We start from the raw sequence: 23265 nt of genomic DNA, 5'->3' as shown, positions 1-23265 counted from the left end.
TGTCAGTCAGCTGTCTTTGAACACATCTGCATTTTCTCTTTATGTGAATGTGTGCTGTCCAGCAGCCAAATCCTTTATGGCCATTTTTGGTGTTATTGGGGTTTTTTTATTTTCGTTTTTTCTGGAGCGGAGGGTGAACAGCTGGTCAGGACATGTTGTCAGACTTTTACAATTTCACAACATCACATCTAATGATTTTGTTTTCCAGTTTTATGGCTGATTCTGACATCAGCTTTCTGACGCTAATGAGACTTTATGACTAAAGTTGGGTTTTACTTTTATGTTACCTCAGTTTCACCCTAATATCACAGGCTTCAGCTTTTAGAACCATTAGACAAAATTAGGCTGCACCTAATGACTTCATTGTGCAGATTGTGTGTTTGATTATTTTCATGTCTGAAAGGGTCTGAAAGGTTCAGAATATAGTGAAAATAACCGTCAAACCATCAGCTATTGGCCAGCAACAGATCAGTGCTTCAAACAGTCCTTTTGGAGCAGACTTTAAACAAATGGGTACGCAGCAGTGGCACACTGAACAACCTGTGTGGTATTTTAAGCTGAAACTTGAAAGACACCTTCTAGGGACATGTGAGACCTGAATTAACTGGCTAATAAGGGGTGTAATATGGGACCTTTAATTTAGGATCTGTGAAACCAACCGGGGCCAGACATCAATAACTGTTTTTTAAAGAGAGGCATGAGCCGAAAGGCCATAGGACACCATCTAATATAGTCTAGAGGGTAGTAAGATTTAATCCAAAGTGTGTGAGACATTTTGTAGTCTTTGTGTCACCTCAGAAATATATTTTGATGATGTTCTGTGTGCAGTGAGACTCGCTAATGAGTCCACGTGGATCCAGAATTAACATACAAACCTGACCCAGATACAGCATGTGGCAACCATTCCTAAATACTTTCAGTTGCTGCTTGAGCTTTTCAACATGTAATGTTTATCAAAAGGAGGCAGTTAAGCTGGTGCGAGGATCTGGATTCAGCCGAAGTGGCTCCTAGGTGAGGTCATTTCAGCGTGTCGTAGAAGTGGGAGGAAATGAGGTTACGTTTCTCGGCTGACCCGAGAACGTCGATGGATGGGTGGAAATGTCCTCACAGTTCAGAAGCTGCAGCTGAAATATTTGTGACATTTTGCTTAATAAGAGAAAATGAATCATCAAAATGCCTGTCTGCGGTTCACACATTCTAATTATTTTAGCACCAACAAGACTAAATTGCAGGGGTTTAGAAAATAATCTTGGTAAGAGAGAGTGGAAGGTAAAAGCCTGTCAGATGAGAATTTTCACATTTGCATATGTTATATTTAAAAAAGCAGGTAAAGTTTAATTTAGTTATAGTTTCATTCTTTATCTGTCAAAGACTAAATATAAAAACTGTGATCTCATGAGAGAAAAGATGCCTTGTTCCAGATTTGGCCGCAGTCCCTGAACATAATGTATAAAATCAGTTTGATTTCTAAGTTTTAGTTTCAGGATCATTTTATTATGTATGCTACCTCACTACAATTTATGTATTACTGGAAATAACATGTGCGATCTCTTTTCAGCCATCTCTCCTGAGTGCAGAGCCTCTTCTCCCACCGCACAACTTCCACTCTCACAGCCTGCGCAGACTGCCCCTCTACCAGCCCCTCCACATCAGTCAGCCCATGCCGGTGTCTCTCAGTGTGGGGCAGCCCACCCTGCCTCTTCTGCCGGCACACTACAAAGTCCTGCCGACGGACGCGTCCGGCTCCCCGCCACCTAGGGTGCAACCTTTTCTCAGCCTGCCACGCCATCAGTCGTCGTACAGAGTGGACCAGGTTAGTGTGAAAAAAAAAAAACGTTGATAAATGCTTTTATTTATTTAAACACTGACAGACCCTTTTTTCACAGCACAGCGTGACTCACACAGAAGTGTGTTTAATATCATCACTAACACTTCTGTTTACCTGCCACTTCATGGCATAATTGCTGTCGTGAAACAGGTTTAATGGACTTCCTTTGATCTCACAAGCTTTATCTTTGCCTTCGTCTTAAATTGTTACTGTAAAGTTTAAAATTGCAATTTATTTTTGTTGACCACAGCTTTAATGGACTGTACATTCTCAACAGCCCATTAAATTCAAGTTGTGTATATGTTCCTCTACATTACTCCAGACTATATTCTCAACCACGCCACACATTTCTACACTTATTTTCCACAATATCTAGGCCGCCATCAATTTTATTACATTTCAGTAAAGTGCCAAAGTAACCTGCCAAGACCTGAAGCCTCCCTGAAATAGGTCACGGTGAACATTCAGGTATTTTTTTTTGTTAAAGTTACATCCTCAGTCAATTGCAATGAATCCCTGGCATTTAAGGACACTGTGACAGCTTAGATTTGAGTCAGTTTGCAAAAAAAAGCAATCTTCCTCAGCAGATGAAGTTTGCTTAGCACTTATGGAATAGCAGATGCTCAAATTTCACGTTTTCTAAGCACTTTAAGCCCACCTCATCTGTAAAAGCTAAATTCTTTACCTTGGAAAAAAAGTCGCTGACTCGATCAGAAGTCCTTACGGTCCTTAATTTGAATATCCACAGTTCAATGATTACAGGGCAGACTCCATCTGCAGAGGAAGATTCATGTGGTGCGGCTGAAAGGTCCAGATATTGTGCTGAGATAAATGTGTGTGTGCTTGGAGATCAGAATCAGAAGCAGTGGTGTTATGAAATTGTTATGCATGATTTTGTTATGCATGATGATTTACTTTTTTTCTCTTTTGATTTCTTTGATACGTTTTATAGAAATTTAACTTCAACAATAAACAAAGCAGAATAGAGCTCGCTGTGGCAGATGAAAAGTGCATTTTAAGTCTCAGAACCTACTAAAAGTAACAGAAACCAATGGATTGTAGGGTAAGAATTAATATGAAAAGCTATGTACCCTTAAAAAATGCTCCACAGTAATGTAAAATATATGCAAATTGTAGCTAATGGCCTAAAACTTGAACAGCCACCTGTGTCGTCATTTTTAAAGGCTGTAGCTAAATGTTGGATAACAGAACCTGCTGGATTTCTGCACTGCAGTGGGTTCGCCTGCCCACATATCGACAACAAATTCAATCTGTCTCCCTCACGGTGACCCAGCTCCTGAGTAAGGTGCTGCTTTCTGCTGAGCCGGCAGAATCAGAGTCGGTGGAGATAGTAAATCCATCTGTCCGCTCTGGTGGTGGATCCAAATCCCGATTTGTTCCCGGAGTAGCACAGCGAGGAGAGCTGTGCTGGATGACGGCGCTTTGTGAGCCACAGCGGGGTGCAAGGGAAATTGGCAGATGTGTCTGTCTGTTTAAAATAGAAAAATAAGGAGGAAGACATTCGTTTTGCATCTGTTTCTCTGTTTGCGTTAGAACATAGTCCCAGATGTTAAAGCAGAGCACGGAGAAAGGTCCGGTTTGTATACCTCCGAGGATAACATGGTGGAAATTAAATGAGCACATGTGCTCAAGTTTTTTTGAGATTAGTAGACACAAATAGATTGTCTCAAGAATGGGATCAGGTTTTTAAAATGCAGCGATTTGCCAAACACTTTCAAATGCCTCCTTCTGCAGTTTTTATAATAGAGGCATATCCCCTGTAGGCTTCCTAAATCACTTTATTTCAAGTATTGTATTTGCTGTCCCAAAAACATACAATTATCCCACATAAGAGCAAAAAAACGAGAGAAAAGTTTTGTAGCAGAACTTTCATAAATTTCTGCCATAAATCACCTGATGATCATATACAATCAAAGGAGCTGCTACCTTTATTAGATCAACTTTATGTGGGGTAGTAGTTAAAACCATCAATATCTGTTACTGCCACTTATACATTGATGACTCTGTACTAACGGTTATATTTCAGTCATAATAATGCCTGACCATGCAAGAGATGCTTCTGCTTTTTTACATACATAAATTACTTTATACAATGTAAGTGTATTTTAAATATATATTAAAGCATTGGCTACTTTTGCATTAGTGAGCAGCAGAAACACCTGGCATCGCATCCACTTCTGGATGGTTTTGTGGTGTCCATGTTAAGCTTTGCAGCATATTACCCTTGATTGCAATGACTGCGTGCCAACTAAAGATGTACTTTAGCTGAAAGGCCACTGTTTGCTCTATAAATTGGCTGCTCACTGCCTGCCAAAACAGTGAAATCCCGCTACCTGCTAATATCTGTTAGCTCGTTTCATTGCAATGAAACAGATGGGCGAAGTAGAGATGGCACATGTGGGTCAGAAACAGAAGACAGAGTTCTGCTGACATTTAATAGCAGGCCAACAAGGACGAACAGGACATCAGTCCTTAAAAAGAAAGCGTTTAACAAGTTTATTGTAAGACTTGACACAAACCCCAACCTCCGCTCTCTGTGCCAGTATGTCTTATTTTAAACAGCGCCTTGTCTTGCAGTGTTTCTCTTTGTGCCGAGCGCAGTCCATTAATATCAAGGTGTTTCCAGGGCAGTAAATTTTATCCCACGTTTGTTGCGATGAAAACAAAACTGCATGGGACCCGTTTTTTTTTTTTATCTAGTCTTGCTGAAGGAAAAATACAAATCAGATACCCGTAGAGTCCAATAAATATGAAACAGATCAGTTTTGTTGCACTGCACAAGCATACTGCAGCGTCACACTGGCGAGGAGTGAAAATCGTGCCTTTCCAAAATGTCATCTTTTAAGGAACCTAGAAAAATAGTTTTGTTTTTGGCAAGACGACCGCGCATTTTTCAGTTCCTCCGGTGGGTTTTGAAAGGTGCTTGTAGGCTCAGGGCTCATAGATCTTTCTCAAGCCACAGAGGACGGCGCAATCCTTCATTGTGAATTAAGACATGTGAACACCACCAAGTTTCCAGTTACAGTTTGAGGTTTTCTGCCAAGAGTGGTATTACAATGCACATGGGTCTTGGATTAATCTTGCATTACAGTGGATGCATCTGTCTATTTACATCTTAGTTTTTTCTGCTTTTCCCTGGAAAACAGCCTGATTTTCTTCCCTTAAAGAGTTGGTCTTCACTTAAACTTAATTCATGTAGAAGCTTGGCAGTAGTGGAACGACGCTCACAGGAAAGGACACAGTGGGTGATACACAATATTCACACAGATATCTCAAATTGGATCACATAAAAATCCCACTGTATACACGTTATTACCACAAACACTACATAATTAAGGAAATTCGATTAAATTCAATGTTTTTTATACAGCCCCAAATCACAACAAAAGTCGCCTAAAGGCACTTTATATTGTAAGGTAGACCCTACAATAATACATACAGAGAAAAACCCAACAATCATATGACCCCCTATGAGCAAGCACTACTGCTTGCTCAAAGTGCTTTGGCCACAAAGGAGCTCTATGCAGTCCTGTGAAAATTTAAGAATACTATTACCGCTTCCACAAGAATTAAGCCGGTAAGTAGAAGCCAGGTGGTGCTATTCAAATGCACTTCATTATGCACAGAAGTGGTAATCCCAGCAAATTCACTCCAAGTTCAGACCGTCCAAAGCTCAGAAAAACACAAGAGCTGCATCTCAGACTCTACAGACCTCAGTTAGGATGTTAAAGTTCATGAGAGTATAATTAGTAAAAGACTGAACAAGTACAGTTTGTTTGGAAGGGCTGCCAAGACAAAGCCTTGCATCTGAACAAACAACAAGACTGCAGCAACAATGTCCTTTGGATAGACCACCAGACCAAACAGGCGATGTTTGGCCATGATAACTCGCCCCACGTTAGGCAAAAACCAAACACAGCATTAATTTGGGCTTGTTTTTCAGCCATGTGACCTTCCAGTCACTGAGTCAACCATGAATTCTTCTGTATACCAAAGTACCGCGGACTCAAATACGAGGCTATCTGTCTGTCGGCTTAAGCTTGGCCAGGTCATAAAACAGGAAAATAATTCCAAGTACGGCAGCAGAATGCTGAAAAGGAAAAAGTTAAAGTGCTGCAGTGATCAGCACTTTAACTGTGATCTAACTGTGATTTAACAGTGATCACACAGATACATTCACTTCATTCTTGCTAAAGGTGGTTCTATAAGCTTTTGAGCCAAAGGGTGTGTTTTTCACAGGGCTGCATGATGTCCTATGAAGACTTCCTTTTTCACATGACTGTCTTTAACAACATGCAGTAAATGAAAAGAGCTCTTCTTGTTCTAACTGCTTCTTGCAGACATGACTCTTGTTGTGGCCGAGCAGATGTCAGCAAAGCTGTTGTAAAGCTTTTATTTTGGACTGCTGGTTGGAAAAGACTGGCAAGAAAAATTGTTAGGAGGATTTTATTTATTTTCTGACATTTTATGGACCAGCTTCATTTCTGGTTTTATCCAGAAATTAAACCGCAGATTATTCTGCCAAAAAATGAAAACATTTGGTATTTGCTGCTGTAATATTAGTTTCTCCTTGCTTATTTCAACCTGCAGCAACACACTAACATACACTCCATGGACAAAGTGCAGGGTGAGTAAGAATAGACACACGATTTTTGGAGCTTGCCTGCATAGATTTACATCCATTCAATCATCAACACTAGACAAGGTAAGGTCTGACTCATATCTCCATTTAAGGTGGATGGGGTTGAGGTCAGGGACTGATACACAAGCTAGTCAGTTCTCACACACAAAACTATTCAACTCATTTTTATGAATCGTGTGTTCCCCTCAATCATGCCATAAATTTTGTGGGGTTTTTCTATTATATAAACATTCACTGGATATTTTATTAGGTTGATCTTGCTAGTACCAGGTTAAACCCCCTTTGGCCTTCACAACTACCCTTGTGGTAGCAAGTTTACTGGAGCAGCTTTTCTATTCAAGGCCATTTGTCAGGTTCATGAAACCAGTTTAAACTGGTTTGAGCTTTGTGACTTGCTGGAAGCAGCCATCAAATGATGCTACTCTGTTGTCATAGAGGGATGAACATGGTCAGCAACAATACTCAGGTAGGCTGCGCTGTTAAAGCAAAGCTCAGCCACAGCACACCACCACCAGCGGCAGCCTGAATTTTTGATACAGGGTAAGATGCAGCATCACTTCATCTTGTTTATACTAATTTCTGAATCCCATGCAAATGTCACAGCATAAACTGAGACACATCAAACCAGACAGACCTGATTTTTCCAGTCTTCTAATCCAGTCTAGTTTTGGTGAGGCAGTGCAAATTGCACCCTGAGTTTCCTGTCCTCGGCTAACAGGAGTGGTACCCAGTCTGGTCTTCTGCTGCTCTAGCCCATCTGCTCAAGGTTCTAGATGTTGTTTGTTCAGATATGCTCTTCTGCACACCTTGGTTGTAACTTGTGAGATATTGTTGCCTTCCTGTCAGCTTGAAGAAGACTGGTCATTTTCCTCTGACCTTTGAAATCAACAATCACCCAGCTGCTTTTTTTTTCTTTTTTTGGGGGTTGGGGGGGTTGGACTAATCTCTGTAAACCCTAGAGATGTTTGCGTGGGAAAATGCCAGCAGATGAGCAGTTTCTGAAATATTCAGACCACCCTGTCTGAAACCAAAAATCAAAGTTACTCAAATCACCTTTCTTCCTCATTCTGATGCTCAGTTTAAACTTTAACTGTGTCTGGTGAGTTTAAAGTATCACTGCATTTGAATTTCTTTATTGCAATTTATGTAAAAAAAAAAAAAAAACGAAGAAAAAAAGCATACATGCAGTTAGTGTTGCCATGAAAGATTGTCACATTTGAGGCGCCTGGGTTGCGCAGCAGTGAACACACAGGTTTATAACTCTTGCATGTAGATGTGACAAACTCGGTCACATCTTGGCTGCATTCATGAATGTTTTAAACCATCCAGCTTTCTGAGTCTTATCCATGCATGATGTGGGGATTTTTTTCTTCTTCCACATGCAGATTACTTAAAGTTTGCTCATGTAAACCTGCGTGCGTGTGCCATGGCGTGGGCAGTTGTGGGAAGGTTTTGTGCATGTCCGTTTGTGTGTGTGTGTGATAGCAGCCAGGCAGCTGGTAGCAGATGTTTATCAACTGCGCGCTCCCTCTGTGTAGATTAGTACCACATGATGACACCTCATCCAGATAACCTTCTACCCTCTCACAGCACTGCCACAGAGGTGGTGGAGACGAGCAGGGGGAGGTTTGGGATTCATCTCATGTTAGCTGTGGGAATTCAGAGGAGATAATGATAACACAGTGCCCTCTAGTGAAACGCATTTGCGTCTGTGTTCAGATAGCTGCTGCACAACTAATCCATACTGAAAAAAAAGCTTAGAAGGTCACTTGCTCTGTGCACTGACTCAAGATAAGACTGACGTGCTTTGTGGTGTTTTTTAAATTAGTACATGAACTAAATTGGCACTTTTTGTGTTCTTTTTATAGGACTTTGAGAAACCCAGTCCACCCCAGAAGCCCCTACCTGCAGACCCACTTGGGAGGAGCTCTCGACTGGGTAACAGTGTCGCAACAGCAGGGGGGCACATCCCCGGGAAAGCGGCCCTTCCCATACCTATCCCCACTGTGCCAAGGCCTCCACCCTCCATCCCTTTACCAAGCAGGTCTGTGGAGCATGACAAAAAAATACACTATTTAAAAGGCCTTTTCAGACGTCTTCATCTCTCTGTTAAATTGATGGCTTTTTTTGTCACTTAGTTTTTGGTAGTTTATTTAAAGAGACTTAATTCTTGTGTGACATTTTGCACCTAAGAAGAAGCCGTAGCAGTTCGGGAAAAGAGTAATGTCATCTTTTCTGTCACAGGCTGCATCACTAATGGAGTTCAAGTTATTTTGTGATTAAAGGCTAATTAATGATTGTTGTGAGCGCGAGGGACGCTCATTTACTTGTGAATCTTTTGACAAATTTGTTCACCAACCTCATCATTTTCAACTCTCACAACACTCATTAAATTCAGCTTTGCTGACGCGCTCTGTGTGAAGTATGCTGTTGGATATTCATAACTTCCTCCTTATAGTTGGGAGTGCTAGCCTGGCTATTACGGTGGTTATACAAGGATTATTACCTCTTCTGTCCCAAAGCATGAGGGCAAATAAAAAATTGTTTTTCGCTGCATAAACTTTTCGCATTTGTGATGCTTCCTGTTTTATTAAACCACTTTTATTATCGCTGTACACAAAAGCAGTGAAGTGGAAGATTTGATATACTGAAGCAAACAAAGCATGCTTTTAACGCAACAGCATTAAATTTCAGTTGTACGTCACCATCATGCAGAATGCACAACTAGTTTGGATTTATTAATTCCTCTGGATTACTTATAGTTAGTTTACTAGTAAAAGTCATATTTCTTGCAGTTTTGCCTCTGAAAACCACCACACTGGAATTTGAATCAAATATACACTGTTTTATTGAAGTTCAGCCTTTAAGCTTTAATTTAAGGGGATTACTGACATTTTTAGACACAGTCCCACATTTTGAGAGACTCAAAATTAATTGGACAAACTGACATAATCTTAAATATAAGGAAAGTTTTTAATAATCTGATGAAAAGCCTTTGCAGTCAATGATTGTCTTAAGTCTAATATCGCTAGACCTGTACTGCAGCTGGCTTCAGTTGCTTCTTGTTTGTGGCTTTCTCTTCCTCCAGTTTAATAACTGAAAAGCATACTCTATTTTGTTGGGATCAGGTGACTGAGCTGGCTGTTGAATAGAAGAAGAAGAATGTCCCATTTCCTTTCCCCTGAAAAACTCTTGGGAGTCTTTTGGAGTATGCTTTGGGCCATTATCCATTTGCACTGTGAAGCACTGTCCAATCTGGCTGAATCTGAGCAGAGAGTATAGCCTTGAACACTTCAGAATTCATCCTGCTACTTCTATCGGCAGTCGCATCATCAATAAACGCGAGTCACAAATCCAGCTTGGCTGAATTAGTTTCTTTTCATTTCGATCAAAGGCTCTAATCTGTCCTTCTTGATGTAAACTCTATATTTCTATTCATGAAGGCATCTCTCGATTGTACAGCGATGCTGAGTTTGTGTTGGTTTAGTGTTACTGAGCTCTGAGTACCCCAGATTGTTTATTTGGTGACTTGTAAAGCTTTTGTTCTCTCACTGATAGATTTGTTTTGTTTTTTAACCTAGTGATGGCCTCCTTCACTTACACTGACGTTTCTTTGAGCCTCATATTTAAAATTACAGTGGAAAAGTATAAAATATAAATTGAAAACTTTGAATTGACTTCAGATATTATGCCTGCTTCACTTGTCACAACACAGCCAGGGAACAAGACATGGCCAGACAACTGCCTGTCAAGTCAACTGTCTAGTGCGTATCGAGTGCGTAGTTGATTTAAAATAATCTTTGGTGCTGTACAGAGGCAAAACTACAAAAACTGTAAAAACTGTGTCTTTATTCAAAACTTATAGACCTGAATATACTTCTTGTCTCCAATCTAGTAATAAAAATAATGCCATTATCTCTTTCTGAGTGATGTCATTATCGACAATGAGATTATTCTTCTTTTGCCAAGTTACATTTTCACAGTCAGTCCAGTTTCCAGCATCGACCACTTTAGTTACTGGAAACGATACCCTACAAAACAAAAGCGCTATCCTTTTCCAGTGTGGGCTGAGCAATCCAAGCTCCCTTTCTCAAGCAGATTTCACAACTGGTGGTGAGCTGAAGTGCACAGTGAAAGAGACGCTTAAAGAGAACCTAATGGTGTCATTCATCTCTCCATGTATCTATTATTGATAAGCTAAAGCAAAGATGTTTTCCATTTGACTTCTCTCTGAATTTAGAGATCCATTCAAACTGGACAGATTATCATCATGTTTTAGATAATATACATTTTCAGAAATGAGACCAACCTGTCTGAAAGGAGATATTTATATAGTTACTTATTATTACCATTGTAATGTTGTAATCTATTTGTGTTGTGTTCACTCTTCAGACCTGCACCGGCACTGCCATACAGACCACCAAAGATTCAAAAGGACTGTTGAGCTCTCAACTTCATGGACATGTAGATCTCCGACTAATAGATGGAGACTTTCTTAATTTGCACTAATTTCTGAGACTCTGTTAGACCTTTGGGACAATTGGAAGTGTCACAGAGTTCCCAGCAAAAACGGGGGCTAACATCAAACCTTGATGCTACGCCTCTAAAAGGTGCTTTGTCATCCTTGCTCAGGTACCAGTGAACTATTTATCTATTTAACTATTTAACTAGGATACTACCGGTTTGTGCAAAGAGGACTCTGATGAGGGATGATTCTCTTCGTGGGAAACTCGAGGAAAAGACGAACGCGAGGCGTCATTACGGACACTTCGTTTTTGCATTCTGTGATTGTTTTTATACATTTTCTTCTAAGCAAAATGCTGAAATATAAAGTCTTTTTTATAACTCGTCACGTTGCTTGAATGATCAAAGTGCAAAACATTTTGTTTTTTGACTTGGATGATGATAAATGGAGATAGAGGACGAGTCGGTAAGTAGTGGCGCAATGTTATTTCTCCAGTTTTTCATTTTTTATCACGTACTGAACACCAAATAAGTCCTCTATGTCCTTGTTGCCTCAGTGCTAAAAAAAAAATCTCCTATTTTTGTGAAAATACAGCTATTTTCTTCATGAATCATCTAAACGCTGGATAAAAAGAATTTGATTCCCTTTTAAGACGTAGACTACATTTTTATTGTGGCATTAATCCGCTCACTTTACAGTCTGTGCACCAGGCTCTTTTATTCCTTATAAGTTCATTTTTGCAGGAAAGTACAAAGAGGAAAGTAATTTTCACACACCTCAGCCTGCCTCTGACATACTGCTCGGGGCATGCGTTGGACTCTAGACATGTTTTCTCCTGATACTGGCAAGTGCTGTGGAGTGTCAACAGACTTGACAGACTGACTGTGTTCCAGAGAATTACACCACCGCCGAATGATTCAACATCAATACTGGCGTTTGTATGTTTAACGTTTGCGCTCGCCTCGTCCTTGAGAGGGCGAGCCAAGCCGGATGACGCCACAAGCTTTCCAGCGAGATGTTTTACCGTATCCGTCCTGTTCTTTTTGTTGCTTTCACGACATTCCTTTTGGAGTTTCTATGACTTCACTGTTGTCGAACGCCGAGCTCACTCACGCATTCACAGCGGCGCTCATTGCACCCCAGAGCATGAGTCAGGCTCTTTTTCTTTTTTTTTTCTCAGTGTTAGTTGTTGACTTGAGGGACTCAATTGTTAACTTCACAGCGCAACGTGTCAGTGTTTGCATAAGGCATTTTGTACTTGCAAAAGTACAAAGTACTTGCAAAAGACTGAAGCCAGTCACGCCCTGCATACCTGCATTGTGTTTTTGTAGTATCTAAATGATGCTTTATTTCCCTTGTTTTGGATGTGTTCAGATGTGTTCAACAGAGTCACCGCTCTGCTGGAAAATATGTCTTATTGCTGTGTCAATTAGCTGTTCAATGTTTATGCCATCTGTAAAAACCTAAATGTACTGTGTTTATTAAATTTTAAGTGTAACATGTTTAAAAACCATTGTAAAGTGTAAATGTCAGTTTTTCTTTTTTGTTGTTGTTGTTGTTTTCTTCTTCTTTTTTTAAAGCACAGAAATGTAAAGAACTGCTTTGAGACGTTGCCACTATTACATTAGGAGGTGAAAACATGGTGTTGGACGATTTCCAACGTTTTAAAAGAATGACAAAGGTGTCAGGATTACATTTAAGCTGTGAGAAGACATCAGAGCCAATTAAATGTCCCCTGTTTACAAGACGGTGTTTTAATTTCATTCATACTTTGATTTATGACTATAAGAATGCAACACACCACATTAAAATCCACAAAGAAGCCACCATGACCAATAAGGACGATGCAATAAACCGACTGACCAACTAGCAACTGAACTGCCTTAACTTTTCATGGCGTAGATTCAGCAAGGTGCTGGAAACATTTCTCAGGTATTCTGATCCATATTGACATGATAGCACCGAACAGTTGCTGCAGATTTGTCTGCTGAAAATCCACAAAATTAATCTCCTGTTCCACCACTTAAAAGTGCTCTATTGGATTGAGACCGTGGTACCTGCGGAGAACTTTTGAGTACACTGAACTCACTGTCAGGTTCAATAAACCACTTTGAGATGATGTGAGCTTAACACGGCATGGCGCATTAACCTGCTGGGAGCAGCCATCAGAAGACGGGTACACAGAGATCATAAAGGGATGGACATGGTCAACAGCAATACTCAGGCAGGCTGTGGCATTTAGGACCCAAAGTGTGCCAAGACATTAAACCTCCACCAGCAGCAGTCTGAAGGGGTCATATGAGGCAGGATTGATCCATGTTTTCATGCTGTTTATGCCAAATTATGTTCCTACCATCCAAATGTCACAGTAGAAATTACAAGACTCATTAGAACAGGAAACATTTTGCCATTTTTCTACTATTGTACAATTTTGGTGAGTCTGTGTAAACTGTAGCCTCAGTTTCCTGTTCTGAGCTGACAGGCGTGGTAACCGGTGCGGTGTTCTACTGCTATAGCCTATCTGCTTTAAAAGGAGATGTTCTTCTGCAAATCTTGGTTGTAACCAAGTTAGTTTTAAAGCTCAAACTAGATGTGAAAAAACCATTTTAGTTACATAAAATAAAAATAAAAACTAAACTTGAACAGCCAAGTTTGTGAATGCAATGACTTGAGAACAAAGCGACGTAGGAGTTTAAAGCTGATACCATGGATGGTTTCTGCTAAAAACCTCTGGGAAGTTTGAATTTCGTTTACTTTAAAATGTCAGAGATCACATTTTCTGAAAACTGATGTAGGATTTTGAAATCGATACCATAGTTGTATCTATTTTTTAGTATATTAAAAAAATTGTAATTTTTATTTTTACAGTTTTATTGCAGCTTGCCCGATGAGCCTTTAATGGATGTGTTTATTGAGATTCTGAACGTGTACAAGACTGTGAGTGAACTGCTTTCAGAAAGGTCTGTTTTTATTTATTATGCCCTGCTTACAATACTAATTAAAAACTACTAAAACTAAACATTTTCAACATTGAAAGCTAAAATTAAACTTTTTTTATTATTCATTATGATTTTTAAAAAGATTGAAAAAACTCTGGAGGTAACAAGCGGTTATTTGAGTTGCTCTTGTTGTCATTTGGACCTCAACGCAAACAAAATATATTTTCTCTTTTCCGCACCATTGTGTGGGAAACTCCTAGTAAATCATCGATTTCTGGAATACTCAGGCCGGCACTAAAAAGCATCACCTTTCTGATGCTCAGTGTAAATTTCGGGAGGTCATTTTTACCATATCTGCATACCTAAATGCACTGAGTTGTTGCCATGCGATTCACTGATTAGATATCTGCATTAGAGAACCCTTGAACAGGTGAACCAATAAAGTGTCTGAATATATTACTCTGATGAAAGCAGCAAATATGAAAAGAAAGACATCAAATGTCCTTTCTTTTATTTTTCGTTCTATTAAGCAGAAATCTGTTAGCAGGGTTTCTTTGTGTCACTTAAAGGAGCGAGACTGAGCTATGGCTCATTTTCTCAGTGACGTCTTTTATGCAGGTCCTTTCAGGTACCTCATGAAGTCCTGCACTGCTTCAGCGGTTGATCTTAGTTGTTCAACAGTGCCACCTGCTGGAAAACATGGCTCATTACAACAACTGCAGCGCCGCCCTCTCTGGGGTTCAGCTCGTTATCTTGCCATAATGTGCTCGAACTACAGGCTGAAGTTGATTAAAGGTCAGCTCCCCCAGCACTTGTTAACACCACTAGCACTGGAAAAGCACACAAAAACAGGAAAACCTCAGAGATCTAAGCTGCCCTTAAATCATCATATAATCAACATCAGAGTCTAGACCCAGAAAGGTTGGACATCTACTTCTATCGCCACTCCATGCTGTCAGATTTTCATACTAAGCCTTAAATGTCTCAGTGGATATGGGCTGAGTCAGTTTGCCACAGAATCTTTTGTCACCTACAAACAGACATAAATTCATATTAACTACATACATTCAGGGTCCAGCCAGAACCTCATAAATCAGAAACAGAACTTAAGCACAAATAGTTCTGCATTCACTTCAGGGCAGTGATTTATATAGAAATATAACCATAATACAACCAATTCAGTTGAGTCCCGTGTTCCAAAAATAATCTTTTTCAGGTAAGTTGACACATCAGTGCAGACCGTTGCTCCAAACTGACTCTCTGCCTTTATAAATTAGAGGGCAGTTATTTACAACCCTTTCCCAACCTGCCAGAGACTGTAAGTCATTCTGCTTTGAGACTGGCAACCCCTGCAATCTCTAAAGTAGTTGCCTACAGTGGTCACAGGAACTAATTGCAATCGGTCACCAAATGCGAAACAGTTCACACAAATCACTGGACATCAAGGTTATTTCCTGGTTGCACCGAGGTTGCTGGGGGGGGGTCTAGCTCCTCAAATTTCCTTTTTTGTCTGATATATAAATTTGTTTTCTTTTAATTTGAAAAGTTTGGACCTATTTAAATGCTGACTGCAGTGTTGATCTTTGTAGAAATGTCATTTCATGTATGTAAAATGTAGCTAAAATAATTAGATGTGGTTTATTAAAGATTTTTTTCAGTTGATTGGTTGGTTGCCTTTCAAGAAGTTAAAGATTAAAGCCAAATGACAAATAGCAGTGATCCAAATCATTAGACCCATATTTCAAAGATCTTTTTTAACATTTTATCTTAATAATTTGTAGTGCTTTTCCTTACAGTTAGTGCAGTTTTAACAATATGAGACAGTAGATTTGACAGAAGTAGGGCTGACTGCTTACGGTTCTTCATTTGATGGCACTTTTGTTCATTTAATTTGAGTAGGATGACCACTGATGAAATCAATTTCTAAATTACACCACAGTTGATAAATAAATGCATTTTAAACTGTGCACAAGTTGTGATCTTTGTGTCGCAGCCAGATTTCATTGTAAACACCAGACCACTCTGAAACTCTGCCCACAGATCTCTGTGTGTGTGTGTGTGTATGTGTGTGTGTGTGTGTGTGTGTGTGTGTGTGTGTGTGTGTGTGTGTGTGTCATCTGTTGGTGTCCGCACTTCTGTGAGATTAGTGGCCACATGACAACACTGGGCTGGCCGCCTGGTGAGCCTTTCATTTGGCTTCACTTGCGGAGGCGGGCTGAGTGCTGTCCAACAGTTTACTGAGAGCTGGAGACCTACAAACTCAATTTCTGTGGCTCTGTAAATGAAGTGTAAACCTGACAGACCCGGAGCCTAGTTGTGATGGCGCAGGACGTTACAACTTTAACTGGAGCGGACTATTTAGAGGGGAAATCACCCTGTTGTTCAGACACAGGAGCTTTGAACGAAGGAGACAAAGAATATGACGACATCTTGGAGCTTAATCAGTTTGATGGACTGCCTTATTCCTCCAGGTTTTACAAACTGCTGAAAGAAAGGAAGGAACTGCCAGTGTGGAAAGCAAAGTGTGAATTCATGGACACTTTGGCCAAAGAACAGTTTGTTGTTGTCAGTGGCTCTGCCAAAACTGGAAGGAGCTCTCAAGTGAGTACTGTGGGGTATTCAACACTTCAGCACTGGATGGTTTTTCTTTTTTTTACAGCAAGACATTTAAGTCATTTTTCTGGAAGCATCTGTAATGTAAGCAATTTGTCTTGTTGATCTTACTCTGAAACAGATACCTCAGTGGTGTGCTGAATTCTGCCTGTCAGTCCAGTTCCAGCACGGCATGGTGGTTTGTACCCAGATACATGCACAACAGGCTGTAGATCTCGCCCTCAGAGTGGCTGACGAGATGGATGTCAACATCGGTCACGAAGTTGGGTACAGCATCCCTCTTGAAAGTTGCTGCACTACTGACACAGTCCTCAGGTGTGGTACAGCAGCACTTCCTACGTTTCCCACTTTATACATCCAATGTTTCTTTCTCAGAGTCTTTCTCTCAGCATGGCGGCTATAGTAATGCACGGTCATGACACACAAAGCTAAATCACCCCGCCTTTTCTTCTTCTCAAAGGGGAGGTGAACAAAAGGCTTGAGAGGCTCTTTTCAGCAGTTCGTCCACAGCTGCCCGACTCCCTGTCTCCCCGTCTCCCCATATGTCACACTCCCTTATGTGGGTCCCTCATAGGTTAGCCAGGAAACAATGAAACTAAGCACATTAAGGGGAGGGAGACAAGATAAACAGGCACCCGGCAAGGATCCCCCTTCTCAGACTAATTATTAGAGTAAATTACACTAATGGCAGCAAAGCTGAAGTGTAGACAAAGTGTTTTTCATTAAGTTGCCACCTTCAGGGATGCTGAATGGATTTTCTTTTAACATACTGGTTTAAGCATGCAGGCTTACATTATAGAAAAGATTAATTTCATGCTATATCAAAATAGATACAGTGTGCCTGTGCGTACATTTACTTGCTCTTTCCTAATGTCAAGCATCATTTTATGGCCTTTTAAAGATACTGCACGGATGACATGCTTCTGAGGGAGATGATGTCAGACCCTTTGCTCGCACACTACGGTGTTGTGGTCGTGGATCAGGCCCACCAGAGGACTGTAGCCACTGATGTTCTCCTGGGTCTGCTGAAGGACATCGTCCTGCAGAGGCCAGAGCTCCGTGTGGTCCTCCTTACAGCTTTCCCACCCAGCCCCAAGCACCTGGCCCACTTTACCGGGTCGGCAGCGCGTTTGATTCACCTGGAGACCCCGGGTGCAGGGGAGGTGGTGTACAGCAGCACAGGCGACGGCTATTTCTGCTCTGCTCTCCGTCTCGTGCTGGAGATCCATCGCTCCAGAGAGAAGGGGGATGTGGTTGTGTTTTTGGTGACAACGCAGGTAAAAAAACCCCCAAAAAACCCAAAACATCACCGCATGACCAGTAGATTCAGAAGCCTGAAACTAATGCACGTCTTTCTCTGATTTTCCTTTTTGTTAACTCTCTACCAGGAGATAGATCTGGCCCACAACATCCTGTCCCACGAGAGGAAGAGCTTACCCATCGATCTGGGTGAGCTACTGCCAATAGCTGTGCACCCTGGGCAGCCTGGGAGTCTGCCTGTCCTGGGGGAAGAGGAAACCAGCCAGACCCGCCGAGTGTTCCTCAGTTCAAGCCCAAATGAGGACTTTTTCTGGCCTGTTAGCTCGATAAGCTTTGTTATTGATGCCGGGCTTGAGAAAAGATATGTAAGTTGGTTGTTATTTGCATTATTTAAATCAGCACTTACATGAAGGCTGATTTCCAGGGTTAAAAATTACATCGCTGATGCAGAGACCCAGTTGCTGATTAATTAGAGAGTTTCATGTGTTGAAAAAGCAGAGATTTGAATGCATTGTATGGGACTTCCTATGCAGAAAGAAAATGAGAGAAAAACCGATATTCTGAAGTCTCACAAAAAAATGTTAAAGCTTAAGCTTTGGTCTGGAAAACAAGGTACATCTTATATTATAGCACAACACAATAGAGACAATAAGTCAAGTTTTAATTTTAGCCTCTTGTCAGTGTTATGTAAAGATAACAATTTAAATCATCAGTCTTTCTCAAATTATTTTCTAGATATTTCTGTGTTATTTGGGGTGAAAATATTTGCCATCAAAATGTAGCTTAGTTAACGTAAATCAAGGTTAACAGCCCGCTGTGCTGTTGTAGGTCTACAACCCCAGGATCAGAACAAACTCAGTCATCATTCAGCCTATCAGCACCGGTCAAACCGAGAGTCGAAGGCAACTGGCAGGTCCGGCAGGTGAGAAGTTAAAATGCTACAAAATCTGTGGCTGCTACTTCACTGCAGCTGTCCCATCTAAAAAATGATGTTTGCTTCCTGTAGGCAAGTGTTTCCGTCTCTATCCAACGGATAGACAACTTCCTACTCAGATACGCCCGCATATTGTGGAGTCTGACATCACATCCACTGTGCTGTTCTTGAAAAGGATGGAGATCGCCGGACTGGGTCACTGCGAATTCATAGACAGACCAGGTGAGATCTGCATAAAATCACTGTAGAAAAACTGATTTTTGTCTGAACCATTGTTCCCTAACTTAATTAAAAATCCGGTTCATTCAGTTCTTTGCCTTTTGTTCCAGCACACAGGAACTTTTTGTATTGGAGGGCAGTGAGCCGTGCTTCAGCTAAACTGACAGCTCCTGTTCTGCGTGCGTCCTTTTAGAGCTGACCTGCTTTCGTTTGCTTTTGTTCCCCCGGACTTATTCACCCCCACAAACACACAAACACACAGACACTGAGCCTCACATTAGCTGATTAGAGCACAGACATGGCGGAGTTGGTATGAAGGACAACACAAGATAATAGACAGCTGTGGTTTCATAATTTTTCCCTTCCTCTCATTTTGTCTTGAGGTCTGTGTTTGTATTTCTATAGGGGAAAAAACGCATTTGTTTAAAAAAGAAAATAAAAAATAAATAAACAGCTTTATTTTGCATAGTGATACATGGCAGATGTTGGTGAGGATTATAAAATCCTAATCTGCTGCTGCCCATTCACTCCAAGCATTCCCACTGGGGTGCCAGTCCACTGTGGGGGGCTGTCCTGGTGCTTTGGATTACTATTTGGACGGCATGAAAAAATGGCACACAACACTTTTACTCAACATGTATTTCAATGTAATTAATTATCTCATATGTTTTTATGGTGCTTAATCCAAAACCCTGTCCAACCCAGATCCTGCAGGCCTCATGCAGGCTTTGGAGGAGCTCGACTACCTAGCAGCTCTGGATAATGACGGCAACCTGTCTGAGATGGGCATCATCATGTCTGAGTTCTCATTGGAGCCACAGATGGCAAAGACCGTGCTCGCCTCCTGTGAGTTTGACTGCGTCAGCGAGGTGGTCATCATTGCTGCTATGCTATCAGGTAATGTGACTGTGTGGCTGTTTAGCACAAATATGCTATAAAGAGTCATGTAGATCTACAAAACCGTGCTTTGCTTTTTTTTTTTGGATTCTCTTAGCGCCATCTTGCTTCATGGTTCCTTCTGTGGAGCTGAAACCAGAGGCGACCCAGTGCTATATGAAGTTCCAGCACCCAGAGGGAGACCACTTCACCCTGATTAATATCTACAAGGCCTTTAAACAGTGCCAGCAGGATCCATGTGAGTGAGCAGAGCATCGCCACGCACAATCTCATAATGTTTATACCAGTGATAAGTTTCCTACAGTTTAGACCAACGGTGTCAAACATAAGGTCCAGGGGCCAAAATCAGCTCGCCAAAGATTCCATTCTGGCCCACTGAACATTCTTGGAGCATGTGAGGAAGGACATGAATTTTAGACTTTTTATTGCATTTATATAAGTTTTACAGCTTTTCCTACATGGCAGTTTATACAACACTAAAGTAAATAAGTAACAGATAAACAAATAAATAACAGAAAGATCCTGGTGTTTTTACCATCTACTATAGAAATTTGGGATTTTTACAGTGGGTTCACAGTAAAAGTTATGAATAATATAAAATATAAAATTATAAAAAGTTATAAAAATGTAAAACACAGCTTTCTATTAGACTGTAAAATGAGCTGACATGTTTTTTCTGTAATATTACACATTTATTTCTTACAATTACATTTTTTTAATCAAGTAGAAAAAGTGAGATTTATTTTTGAAACTGCACTTCTTTTTCTTATATTAAAATATCGCGGGGATTAAATGTGTAGTTAAACTTTTTTACACTGACAGAAAGAGGTGTTTCACTGGTTTGGCCCATTTAACATCAAAGTGGGCTGAACCACAGTGTAAGATGAGCTCGACTTCCCTGGTTTAGACAGTAGGCAGAAAAACTAAACACATGGCAGTTTTAAGAGTTTAATTACTGCCACCGATTCAGTAATTCAAACCCATCTTCCTGTTTTGTCAGACTGTAATATAGAGAAGTGGTGTCAAGACTTCTATCTGGACCACAATGCTTTGCTGATGGCCGACGGGATTCGCAGTGAGCTCACCGACACCCTGAAGAGGATCGAGCTGCCCATTTCAGTGCCCGCCTTTGGTTCCCGAAGTAACGCGGTCAACATTAAGAGAGCCCTCTTAGCGGGTTTCTTCATGCAGGTCAGAAAATGTAATTTATTAGCGTCCATCCTCCCATTTTCATTACTGCTTTTCAGAGTCAAGGTCACAAGGCAGGTAGGGAGAATCCTGCACCCATCCATGCACACGGCCATATTGGAATAAACTGTTAAGTTAGAAATCCTGTTTTCTTGTTGTTGTTTTTTATTCCAGCCCAGAAAGCACAGCAACTGTATTCGATCTGCAGTGAGAATTTAAATACTCTGCTTACAACAAACACCCACAGTCCTTCTAAAGACTCTTAAAAACATTAAACTCTCCTGAGTGGAACTAATGGCAGCATTATGAAGGGTGTTTTAATCATGTGTAATTTCACTCAGAGTTTAGTCTCCATAATTAACGGTCAAAGAATGGGGCCCATTTCGAATATTAATGCATTTCCATTTATTTAGCATGTAGGTGATTAAAGACATGCTGAATAATTTATGACTAATTTAAACAATCAAAGCTGACAAACATTATCATTATATTATTTAGCCCCAACAGCTTTACCACCATGTTGCCTTCAGCTTTGAATACAGATTTTGACTGATTAATTAAAGACTTCACTGGTTTGCATCTTCGCTTCTTTGCACACTAACTTCAGTTATTGAACTTAGCTGTATTTATATTTTAATTCTAACCACACACTTCAGTTGCGTTCATCACGTCGCTTTGGCTCGAGCTCACATTTCAGCTTCTGTCAATCTTAACACCTCATCAGACTCTTTAAACACCACGTATTTTGTGCTCTCAGAGTCTACCTCTCAGCCGACACTTCTACTCCTTTCGGAACTTGCACTTGTTTAACTCCTCGTCTTTAAATTTGACTTCACTCACTGCTTATTTAACCTCCCCTTCCCTTTCAACTTATTTCCATATTTGCATATAGACTGCCAGATTGTGAGTGTGAATTCAGCTTTTTTGTGTGTCATTTACTATGGTTTTTATTTTTAAAAACTGTATTATTTAAAGGTAAAAATGACAAGTATGAAATCACATCCTGCACCAACTCTTTTTCCCAGGTGGCACGTGATGTGGATGGATCTGGGAACTACTTTATTATAACCCACAAGCACATAGCGCAGATCCATCCTCTGTCTGGCTACGGAGCCAAGAGTCCCAAGCTGGGCCTGCCTGAGTGGGTGTTGTTCCACGAACACTCCTTTTCAGAGGACAACTGCCTCCGCACCGTAACCCACATAACACCACAGGAGTAAGTCTCAGCCTTGTTTCCATTTCCTTCCTTTAACATTTTCATTTGTTGACTTCTTTAACATTTGCATAAATGACTAGATGCAGTTTTTTTTTAGACCACCCTTCTGAGGGAGGCTTAAATGTAATCAGATGGACACATTCCCCTTCCCCTTTGAACCGTATGTATTTAAAGGCCTAGTTCAGCTCAGACTGGTCATGCTGGTTGTGGAGGGAGGTCCTATAATCCTGCTTTCTAAGTATCTGCTAGTTGAAGAAGGGATTATGGATTGCACAGATCTCTAAGAATGTGGAGCTGCAGCTTAATGGAGGGAGAGAAAGCTCTATAGCCTTTCTCATGCTGTCTTACGTTTCACATCCCGAGCATGTGCAAATCCGTTCACTGTAGCTCGAATATGAGGAGCAGACACACCGTAAGTCTTCTTTCCAACAAAGGCGTGTGCCGCTCAGCACTAAATGAGATCGAAAACAGCTTTGCAAATTGAAATTAAGTTTGCATTAGTTAAATTCATCACAAATTAGAAGGTCTACAGTTGTTTTTTTCGGTGCACAGAACACTAAAATATTCTCTCCTTCGTTAGGTTCATTCAGATGGCACCACAGTACTTTTTCTACAACTTACCATCGAGTGAGAGCAAAGACATCCTGCAAAACATTTTGAACCACGGGGCTTCTCAGTACCAAGAAGAGAAACCACCAGCAACACAAAAGGAATCCCATGAGGATCAGACTTCTGACCGCTGTGTTATACAGTGACTGATGGAGCCACTGTTTCAAGTTATTGGGACTTTTTGCACAATATAGTACAGAAAGAGACTGGATCATCAAGTAAAGAATCCTATAATTGTATTACTTTTTTGTGGCACAGTTACTGTGCCCTAACCCCCAATCCCAATATAGTCTTTGTATGTTATATTTGAATAGCTATAAAAAATGAACTAATATATGAAATAAAAATATTGCTCTTTTTAAGCCCATATTATTCGCATTTATACGTGTTCAAGATTTTTTACATTGCCATCGAGTCCTTTAAAGATTTTCTGA

At 40.6% G+C, this 23265-nt stretch overlaps 2 protein-coding genes across 3 annotated transcripts in view; both read left to right on the top strand.

Annotated features, from left to right (window-relative positions):
* adam12b (ADAM metallopeptidase domain 12b) overlaps window positions 1-12695 on the top strand; it is a 103946-nt gene extending 91251 nt beyond the window's left edge. For both annotated transcript variants that reach the window (XM_085296598.1, XM_085296597.1), the window contains exons 21-23: window positions 1559-1813; window positions 8360-8535; window positions 10884-12695. In XM_085296598.1, the coding sequence (XP_085152724.1) occupies window positions 1559-1813; window positions 8360-8535; window positions 10884-10935 (483 nt within the window). In that variant the 3' untranslated portion in view covers window positions 10936-12695. The remainder of the gene's footprint in view (window positions 1-1558; window positions 1814-8359; window positions 8536-10883) is intronic.
* Window positions 12696-16102: 3407 nt separating this feature from the next.
* dhx32b (DEAH (Asp-Glu-Ala-His) box polypeptide 32b) lies at window positions 16103-23198 on the top strand. The gene is made up of 11 exons (XM_085296593.1): window positions 16103-16496; window positions 16630-16823; window positions 17410-17785; window positions 17897-18133; window positions 18597-18690; window positions 18775-18924; window positions 19627-19818; window positions 19916-20056; window positions 20819-21009; window positions 22032-22222; window positions 22803-23198. Exons 1-11 carry the CDS (start codon window positions 16215-16217, stop codon window positions 22975-22977), a joined length of 2223 nt encoding a protein of 740 aa, XP_085152719.1. The 5' UTR covers window positions 16103-16214; the 3' UTR covers window positions 22978-23198.
* The last annotated feature ends 67 nt before the right edge of the window (window positions 23199-23265 follow it).

This window comes from Mchenga conophoros, linkage group LG13 (genome assembly GCF_057382185.1).
Source record: "Mchenga conophoros isolate Kocher_MC1m ecotype Shallow Benthic linkage group LG13, M_conophoros_male_GT1.1, whole genome shotgun sequence".
Taxonomy (NCBI): Eukaryota; Metazoa; Chordata; class Actinopteri; order Cichliformes; family Cichlidae; genus Mchenga; species Mchenga conophoros.
Note: the sequence above shows the minus strand (reverse complement) of the source record. Positions and strands in the feature narration are given on the sequence as shown.